The 10,127-nt window shown below is 43.8% G+C and overlaps 1 protein-coding gene and 1 long non-coding RNA gene across 2 annotated transcripts; both read right to left on the bottom strand.

The window, feature by feature from the left end:
- Positions 1–208: 208 nt before the first annotated feature.
- LOC121091094 lies at positions 209–5,828 on the bottom strand. The gene is made up of 2 exons (XR_005828821.1): positions 3,103–5,828; positions 209–2,149 (listed from the first exon to the last, which is right to left on the bottom strand). It is a non-coding gene; the product is annotated as an uncharacterized LOC121091094 (long non-coding RNA).
- An 868-nt stretch (positions 5,829–6,696) lies between these two features.
- Positions 6,697–7,688, bottom strand: LOC121092031 (casein kinase I-like). The gene is made up of 3 exons (XM_040602434.1): positions 7,672–7,688; positions 7,355–7,503; positions 6,697–6,832 (listed from the first exon to the last, which is right to left on the bottom strand). The coding sequence occupies exons 2-3, from the start codon at positions 7,487–7,489 to the stop codon at positions 6,701–6,703; spliced, it is 267 nt and encodes an 88-aa protein (XP_040458368.1). The 5' UTR covers positions 7,490–7,503; positions 7,672–7,688; the 3' UTR covers positions 6,697–6,700.
- Positions 7,689–10,127: the final 2,439 nt, after the last annotated feature.

The following is a 10,127-nucleotide window of genomic DNA, read 5'->3' as shown; positions in this document are numbered from 1 at the left end:
AGGCGCACACCGGCAGCCGCTGGTAGCAGAGGCCGAGACCTGGGTTCTTTTTGGCTTTGTCTTACCTTCTGTAAGGGACAGTCTCAGGACAAAAAGAACTCTTGTAACAAACAGGGGTTTGCGAAAAATACAGCTCCCTCTCTGCTTCGGCAGCTTGATTTGGTTCACTTTCCCTTACGCGTGTGCGCACCCCTCGTAGCCTCTCTAATTGTTGCAAGAGCCAGGACAACAGCACAGTACTTTTTTTTTTTTTAAATCTGGCTCACCTATCTGCCAGTCCTCACCCAGCAGACTTTGTGCACTCTTAGTTTTGTGGAATTAAGAGAAATGGCCTCTCCCCACTGTGATATGGAATCCTCACCCAGTTTGTGGTGCTGCAGCTCAAGCAGAGAAAGAATGATCCGCTTAACTTAAGGCTTGCCTGGAAAGCTGAAGCTGCAAGGATGACATGACAGCCTTTAAGATGAAAAATAAGAGACACGTCATGGGGAAATGACAACAAAAAATTTGATTTAAGCTGCTGCAGGCGGCAGTTTTGCAGTAGGTACTTTCTGTGAATTCACAAATAATCCCCTAATGTAACAGTAACTTTTCAATTAAAGTTCTCTATTTCTTCTCTGTTAGTAAGATTTCGGAATTTATTACCTCCAGCTGTTTCCATTAGCCTTTCCAGTTACTTCTATATTTCAAAAAGAGGGACTAATAAATAAAAAGACTACCTCAACTATAAGCTTTTTCTTGCTTTTCAGCATTTTGTAACATGAAACACCTCGCATTGGAGAAGATGGGGTAGCTTATTTTTGCCAGTCCAAATTCCTTCCTAGGTTTATGTATCTGTTTCCTGGCATTACGAGAAGCAAGAAGTGTTTTGCATGGCACAGTGAATACAATGTTCTAATTTTTAAAAGAAACAATTGCACAAGAATAGACAGTGGAATCATCTTGAGGTGGTTTGGGTGCATGTTTCCCTTTTTGCACTCTTTGCTTTCCTTCGTTTCATGCCTGAAATTCTGAGTTTGCTTCTGCCCTACTCCTTCCCTCCCCTAGCAGAGCCACCATCATATGCAAATAGTGGAATTTGCTTTAGCACCAAATGTCAATCTTAACTTCAAAAGAAATGGTTCAGCGGTTCAAGATACCTGCCGGCTGCTTTTACTGCTGTTCAGGTCAAGCACACTAACTAGATTGATAATGTTATTACATCCTTCCTTTGCAAAGAGTTTAAAGTGGGCCGAGCACAATGAAAGGCAGCATCATCAGAGTCTAATGACACACAAACCATTCAAGTGTGAACCATTTCTTAAAAACAAACCAACAAACCAGAACACAGCACCCAACATTTCAAATTATAATTCAGTATTACAATGTATTATGTGCAAAACTCACCTTTTACAAAATGAAATACAAACATGTGCCAGGGGTTTCAGATACATGGCAAACTGATGAAAACGCTATAATCTCTGTATGTACAATACACATCCTGCTCATAACGTTTTTGTAATTATCTGCCTCACGTTACACTGCTCAAAGCAGGCCTGGGGAGAATCCCACGTCCCTCTAAAAAGACTAGCCCAAACTGACTTAAGTAGGGTCCTATCTTGTACAAATCTATAGAACACATACATTTAATACCATTTTATCTTTGCATATGTGGGATTGATTTTCACATCTCACCTACTAAGTAACTTAGAACCATGAAATGCTGTAACACACTCTTCAGTTCAAGACAAGTTGATGTTGGTGACATACTATACAAACTAGTTACTGTTCTCCTTTACCTTACTGATCTATTTAATCTGGAAAAAAACAAACAGTATCTGGGATAGACACTGTCAAATTGCTCTGCAAATCTACAATACTGCTTACATAAAAGTTCCTTACCAACCTCCTCTGCTTATTTTCTGCAAGGAGCCTGAACCAACAGACATAACATGTTTTTATTGTAAATTAAGTTGTCTACATTCTTTCTCTGCCACTTCTCTACAACCTTTTCTTTCAATATCCTCTTCCAACCCCTAGTTCTATCTGAAGCAATTAATATAAACAATAATCCAGATAACAGTACATCATGTTCAGATAAAGGCACTGAAATTGCCAGTGCCAATGTTACAATCTTCTTACAGGTAACAGAAGTTTCATGAGAACTCTCCTGTAACAGGGAAAGAAAAGAAACCACAGAGACTTTTAATACAACACACTAAAACCAGCAAGAGATTTATTCTTGTATATTAAATGTTAAAATCACATGCGTAATTATAGAATACTTTATCGTAAAAAAATATATTTCAAAAAACCCTGACAGTTTACCTGCAACTGCTATAGAATTTCTATTTTATATATATATATATATATAAAACTACGGTGATTCTCTGTAATAAAAAAAATTAGGAAAGGATGCAATCATCCAAGTAACGATGCGTTAACTGATGCCCTGCATCAGACAGTCTTGTCAAACTCATGCTGGTGAAACTGAGCTCATACCAGCCAGAGTACTTGTCTTAGCATACATATACTTGAATCAAAATTACATTCGGCTGTAGGGTGAGTGCAAGAAAATACATTTTTGCACGCTACAGCAAGAGACCTGCAAAGGGCCACGGTATAATATGTTTCAAAAGAGTCTGTGGTACAAGAAATTCAGCCTCATGGGCCGTTGACTCAAACACATTGGTGGAATACTCTGTATAACTGGCTATATGCATGATTTACACGACGTTTTGTATGCAATGCACATGTTTAACTAGGTATTTATGGTTTAAGACTTGTTTTAGCTCCTAAGGCAGGCAGCCACAAAGATGTTTTCAAGAGTTAACAAGGAACAGAAATTAAAGGAGTTGCTGGTTTTAAGAAGCTGACTCATCATTGTTTTGAAAAATGGCACCATATGGATCACTGTTAACCCCGCTTGTAGACAAAGCGAAAGACCTGGGGTTGCGGACGGCTGTGCAACTCTGCCTTAATTTTCTGAAGGTAGGTATCTTCTGTCAGTTGCTGCCGGGTGTCATCGACAAAAAGAAACAGGCTATATTCTTCTGGATTGTACACTTTAAACTTTTCAGTACAAAGCTGACATACATCTTCGGTAGTGATATACGGTCTTACTAGTAAGGTCATTCCTGTACATCCACTGTTAACTTCCTGGAATGCAACACGAAGGTAGTTCTGTAGAATGAGAAAACAGACATCAGAAACAAACCCCCCAAACCTCATCCTCTGAAAACTGAAAGCTCAGAGACCAATTATACGTAACAAGTGGCAACATTTCAAATGACTGATCTTGGTAGAGCCACACAATCACCATTGACAGCACTACCAAACCCAGCCAGGAAAGCAGAAGCATCACCCTTCTGCACAGCGACAGAAACTGCCTCTCCCTGCTATCAAAGCCACCCTCAGGGCTCACAGGGCAGAAATATTCTTCCACCAAGAAAAATGCACAAATCTCACCCATTGGTATGCTAGCTAGCTGAATTTCTAGAGGGTACACATAGTTCCTTGATAGCTTCACTGATTTTTTTTTATTTTGTTGTTTTTACAATTCAGTTTGCTTACTTTATTTATACTGCCTGTTCAGTTTTTTTAAAAAGCGAAAATGCCACATGCTTTGCTTGTAAGTGGAACATCTCTGCAGTTTGCATTCCAAGCGCCTGCTCTCATTTAAGTCAAAATTAAAGCAGTTGGTGCCACCAAGCATTGGATTAAAGAACTCTCTATACCCATGTTAACTCCCACAGGCTTCCACTGGAGATGACTAGTTAGCATCAGCCATCCTTTGTCTCAATAAAGCAGGGTCATCACCACATTTGGTCACAGGAGGCTCAATAAACTGTAAAGAATTCAGCACAGATCCTCAAAGCCCTGGGTTTGAAAACGAGGGAGCTCCTAGCTTGGGATGGGACATCAGAAAACTCAGTACGCTTCTCCGATCCTCTTTATAGGCTCCAGGCCAGGGCTGGTTCAGCTGCTGCCTGCCGCGTCAGCACAGACTGGATGCAGCAGGCAGGGAAAACTCCTCCACAGAGCCCCAGTCCCTGGTTGGGGCCAGGCTTGTTACCTGTAGGCAAGAAGTGGAAGCCTCAAGCCTTGTGCCCTCAACCCTTGCTTAGTGCTGCTCCCACAGCTTCCCATGCAGATGAGTGGCACAGGAGGCATTATTTCACATTTGCAGTTCGTCACAGGCTGCAAAAGCAGTGCCTGGAAATTGCTCCGAGATGTACTTGATCACACTCCAAAATTACTCTGAAAAGTTAAATTTGAATCAGCACAGAGGAACAGAGCGGATAACTCACGTGGCTGTGCTCAAAGCTCTGAACAGGGTCTAAGTACTTATGGCTGAAGGCTGTTCCTAATGGTTTCTGTGCCATTAAGGCAATTTGGTAAATAAAAATAGGACAGGATATTTAGTAAAACATCCTTCAGTGCTGTCCAGTGACTATGTTACAGCTAATAGGAAACAAATGAAATAAAGGACATAGCCTCTCTTTGGAATCACAGCCATAACTGCCTTGGCTCTGTAAGGGCAGACAGAGAGAGACTGTCATTTTAATGCAGCGTGTTTGCACAGAACTAGCAAATGAGGAGGTGACTAAGACTAAGATATGACAGTGTGTCTGAGGCGATTGCTGTTTTAAAAAACAAAACTTCACAACCAAAAAAGCCCACCAAACCAAACAAAAAAACCCCACCCCAAAACAACACACAACCTTTTATTCTCCCTCGTGAATTCTTGGAATAGGCATAAGAACCATGGAGTTCTGCCTTCAAATTAAAAGTGGCAAATTCTAGCAAGCTGAAGTGGCCAACAACATAGCAAGATTGCTAAACACTGGACTTTTTTCTCAATGGTCAACAAACCCCCCTTCGTATCCTAATTAACAGAAAACCTAAAGAAACATTTAGGTTATTATTAAAGCCTGGAAGGACAGCATTTCTAGCAATCTGGGTCTTAGACCAATATTCAGTGTCAGAAGACACGGGATCAAACCATCCAGCTGTTTATCCTTTCTACTGAACTGCTGTTACTGCTGCCTTTCAGAGAAAGGTGTTTCTGGATCCGATCCCCCAAATCAATTCCCAGCTAGCAGTTTTCACTGATTAAATAAAAAAAAAGTATAGGAGGGTCACCTCTCCAGGCAAATGAGCATCTAAGTTCTGAACTGAGGACTGCTTCATTACATGAACATCTCTGTATGCTCCCCAAACCAGCAACAAAAATTCTTGTTTACTTCGGCATACGCAAAGTGTTTTCAGCTGTCCTCCCAGGTTGCTTAACACTCTTCAAGCCAAAACAGACAGTCTTCAGGTTTTGTGGGGGTGGGGTTTTTTTGTTTGTTTGTTTTGCTTTTTAACTGAACATCATTTGATCTGAGCACCATGTAGTGTTCCTGAAGTGATGCTTATAATTAATTAGCCTCTAGCCTCAAAATGGGAACAGGAAGTGATTTGATAAATGAATTGTAAAGGCAGACCAGCTCGTTTCGTCATGACTTGTGGAAACGCATCTGTATCCTGTGCTGACACGCTATTTTGTTTTGCTGCAAACTACACAAGTCTGCATCTAGAGAGGACAACATATTAGTCATCACCAGTGTCCTCACACAGCCTCTTTACAGCCCTCACTGCCTGAAATTGCAGGCGTGCTCTTGCCTTTTCCAGGCTTCAGTTTACCTGTTACCCACTACTGTTGCTCCACTGAGATTACCTGTCAAACCCTAGATTTACATACAAGCCCTGTTTATCACCTACGATAGAAAAAACATCCATCCATAAAAGAAGGGCTCAGTAAGAGACTGAACGAGCCTGAGAACCATCACAAAAAGGCACAGTCCTGTACAAGCTACATTGCCTGGGAGGCTGAAAGCAGAAGGCTGCTTCAGAACACCATGGTGTGTGGTGTGCACGTCCAGAATACATGACTACACTGCCATTTGCTTTCTTATCGCTCTTCCTAATATCTTGCACATTTATAGACTGGCATGACTAATACGGATCTATTTCAAGACACCTCATGTCAGGATGGCCAGGTGTCCAGCTCTTGGTGCAGGTCTACAGTGACACATGCCTCACCCCTTGTGCAGACAAGGGCATCTCCTCCAAAGAAGCAAGGCTTGAAAATCAAGACCTCACACAACCTATATGCCTTGATAATCTGCACAACCCTGAAAAGAAAGGTAGGACTGAGGTGAGCGATGGATAGGTGGTGGTGCCAGAGGCTGAACAACTAGGGAAGAAAAGTCTCCGGGGTAAACTTCCTCTCATTTTACCTGCCTAAAGCATGCCAATAAATGACAGAACTCTCTGTGCTAGGTCTGCTCTGCTTTGTTCAGCTGTGGGTTCATTAAAACTCACGTTATGGCAGTGTGGTAAATACATATCTTTTCTTAAAGAAGAGGTAATAAAGGACCACGGAGTAAGCAAAGCAAAGCAAAGGGAACCGGAATTGCGTCATACGCGTGCGACGACGCCGGAGACCCCGCCCCCTTTGGCTTCTAACCGGCACTGCGCATGCGCTGCCCTTAGTTTTGCCAATACCCCTTCTGCGCATGCGCAGAAGCGGCATCGCGTCATACGCATGAGACGCCGCCCCAAACCCCGCCCCCTTTGGCTTCAACCCCGGTCTGCGCATGCGCTGCCCTTACTCTGCAGGGCCGCGCTACTGCTGCCGCCTGGCGAAAAATTTTGGGTACTGCAGCCAGTCTAGCTAACAGACTGCACCCTTTATTATACGAATGGAATCGAGAATGGAACTCTGCCCACGGCCCGTTAGCAAGTTGCCAGGCTTCACATCTCGCTGGATCAAGTTCTTCCAGTGAACACATTCAATTCGACCAGTCTAGAGAAAAAGAGAAAAAAAAAAAAAAAAAAAAAAAAAGAAAAAACAAAAGAATCACTCGAGAGACAGGGCATACACTTTTTTTTTCCTTATCAAAACACCAGCAACATTGCCTTAACGATAAAAGAGGCAATGAAACCTTTTCTTGTAAAATGTAAGGGCATTAAAGAGAAGGTAATTCGACAGACAATACAGAAACCTCTCCAGCTCTTTCCCCACGTCTATTTGACATTCCTTTCCAAAAACTTTCTCGGGTGAACGTCTTTTGTCTTTGAGCAGTGCGACAGGCGGTTTGTAAACGGCACAAGTCTCTGCTTTTTAAAAATCAATTCAGACTCTGTAATCACTTTAGATGGGGCACTTTGTGTTTCAGAGAAACAAAACCAACGTTGAGTCTTTCCTTGAACGACACAGGCCCGTTCACCTTTACATCAGAGAAACAACCTATGTGGTTCCGATCTCTCAAGGAACCTTTATTTTCCAACAGACTGCACCGTCAAGATCAACAAAGCAGTTTCCTACCGTTTCGCCAGCGAGCAAGAGGACTGTCTCGAGACTAAGTTTCCTCGAACAAACACCGAAGAGATCTTCAAGACTCGGTCCAAATGGCTCCGTCACCGTGAAATCGTAGTCCCCTTCAGCTCCACACCGCTTCATTCTGGGAACGCCCGCTAGAAAAAAAAAGAAACGGTTTATTCAGTGTAACGATTCGATTGGTATACAAGCCTTCAAGGCTCCCAAGACGAAGTCTAAGAGGGTCAGGACCGTGAATGTTTGTACTCGCAGTGAAGCTCAACATCTTATGCAACCCTCAGCCAAGACAAAGGCGAAAAACTCACCGGCGCCGAACGTTTCCTCATCTGTAAGCTGCCCATCCTTAGCGTGCAGGACTCCAAATTCAAAATTCACAGGTCCCGGAGAAAGAAAACCAAAAACTACAGGACAAACAGACAATCAAACAAAAGACCTCAAATAAGGTTTCCTCTAAGGACTGTTATATACATCTTTTGTATACGACCTACGCACGGCAACATACGCTTCGTACCAGCTCCATTACATGCTCAAGTAGCAGATACCTCATACACTGCTTTCCATCACAGATTACGATTTTTTGATGACATTACTAAAGTTGGTCATCTATTAGTATGAGAGGTTATGCCAGTGCCTGAAATGATTTTCGATCTCAGACGTTGCACAGAAACGCCGCAGTTTTTCACTGCAATAAGCAATTGATATCTAAGTCGGTATACGTCACCGAGCGAGTGCTAGGAGTGAAAAGTTTACATTTGCCTCTTGCTCTTCGACAGCCAATAAATCCCGTAAACAAAACAACATCTTTAGCACACCGGTACCGAAGACACAGCGCAACCCCCCCCGTTAATGTACTCCTGTATTTGTTCAATTTCAAAGGAGCCACTTCAACTGACAAAGACAGCCGATTTTCTACCTGTAACTCTACTCCTCATTATTATCCTGCTACAGAAAGAAACAAACCGCTAGCATTTCTACGTAACGACTTATTTTTCCAGAAAAGAATAAAAAGCCACAACCGACCAACCAAAAGAAAAACCCCAAACAGAAACAAAACAAACAAACAAAAAAAACCCACTCAAAAAAAAACAACCCCAAAAAACAACTCACCTCCTACCTTCTGTGTCCCAGGATGAAAAGTTTCCTTCGGGTTCTTCCCAAATTTGTCATGACCCACAGGACTGAAATGCAAATGAAATACTGCTTTAGAGGAGAGCAAGCATACACCTCGACATTAAACCATGAACTGGCTGCAGTCTAAATCGATTGCGAGAAGAATCGTTCAAAGAGCCTTGCTGACGTGGAATTTTTTGCGGAAGAGCCATTTATTTCCCACACGACTAACCGCTGAGACTTCTTAAACTTCTTTCTGATTTTAAAAACAGAAACAACTAGGACCCTGCACGGAGAACACTTTTAAGCGTACCGTATTTACTTAGAAAGCACAGAACTTTATTCCCTCGTCCTTCGCTTCGGCTTTATACATAACTGTCGTGAGCGTTTTAGGAAGACTCAGTAACCTATCCTATTTCATAAGCTTCTCTTCCATCCCTTTGAAAACAACTCCAGGCACGTCAAATGAAAAACGAGCTGCTCGGCATCAGGCTCGTACCCCAAAGATCCACAAGCAAGATCAGCTGCCTCGCCCAACGGAAAGCCCTCACGTATAGCATTTCTTCCCAACTCGTGTTTCTACGTGACTGTCATTTTCGCCCACTTTTTTTCCCCTACCATGAATTTCCGGAGCTGCGCTGCACGCCACGGAGTGCCAAATGCAGTCTGTCTGAGGCACACCGAGCTGACACGGAGGTCACATCCGATGCACCTTTCCACCATCGCTTACGCTAGGCCCCCACGCCGACAGGATCTCCTGTAGTTCCCTTCGAAAGCAATTAAAAGGCTGAGTTTCATTTAATTGACAAAAAAGCAGGTTTATCGTGCAGCTGAAATCCGTTGACATAGTCGGTACCGAAACTCACGCTGGCTGTGAACGGGGTGAAATGGCAAAGGACCATCAGCCAGGCCCGAGGGAAGGCTCAAAGGCTGTACAAGCTAAAGAATAGCCAGGGAAGGGATTTTAGTCCGAGCCCAAGCGGGCAAAAGGAGATGACGTTAGTCCTGCTGCCTGCAGGTGTGTGGGAAAATCACCCTGAGGTGGGGGGGAACTCGAGAAAATTGCGTCCTAACGGAAGTACGGTATTACGGAAAGCTTTTTTTAGGGTAGAACACAGCTATAGCCTCGAGGACGGTCGGCACGCACACAGCCTGGACCGCCACCGTTCCCTAAGCAGCGGCTCGGCGCACGCCGACAGCGGTGACGGAGGACGCGCTTAAGGCAAAAAGCCAAAAGCAAACCCCTCAAAGGCCAGAACCGTTCTCAGGAACACAGGAGTTAAGCCTAAAAGTGGTTGAAAGCTGCCTCCTACCTCTTCCCCCTCCGACACCGGCACGTTTCCTCGCGATGCCTTTTCGCAAACAAAAGACGGATGCCTGCGGTATCAGCTTGGTCCCGAAGCACCACGATGCGCTTGCTGGCTACACGCTCTCTTCTGACAAGGCTGACAGCTTCTCCGCACACGACAGCCGAGGCCCTGTGAAACACGAGGATGGCAAACACCGGTAACGTCTCGCAGGGGTCAGGAGGAAGTCAGGATGCACTCCATTCGGAGCCCAACGCGTTACCCAAAGGAATAACCCCAGCAGAACAAGAGGCAGGAACGGTCGGCAGACAGGCAGACAACATGCACGGCAGCGATACCCACGT

Source organism: Falco naumanni, chromosome 7, assembly GCF_017639655.2.
Source record: "Falco naumanni isolate bFalNau1 chromosome 7, bFalNau1.pat, whole genome shotgun sequence".
In the NCBI taxonomy this organism is placed as follows: domain Eukaryota; kingdom Metazoa; phylum Chordata; class Aves; order Falconiformes; family Falconidae; genus Falco; species Falco naumanni.
This window is presented reverse-complemented; position numbering and strand designations above follow the sequence as displayed.

Bases quoted from the DNA above. Each gene is read 5' to 3' on its own strand.
- LOC121092031 (XM_040602434.1), bottom strand. From the start codon at position 7,489: ATGAAGCGGTGTGGAGCTGAAGGGGACTACGATTTCACGGTGACGGAG. The intron at 6,833-7,354 runs GTAGGAAACTGC...CTTTTTCTCTAG, and splicing joins TCTTGCTCGCTGGCGAAACG to ACTGGTCGAATTGAATGTGT.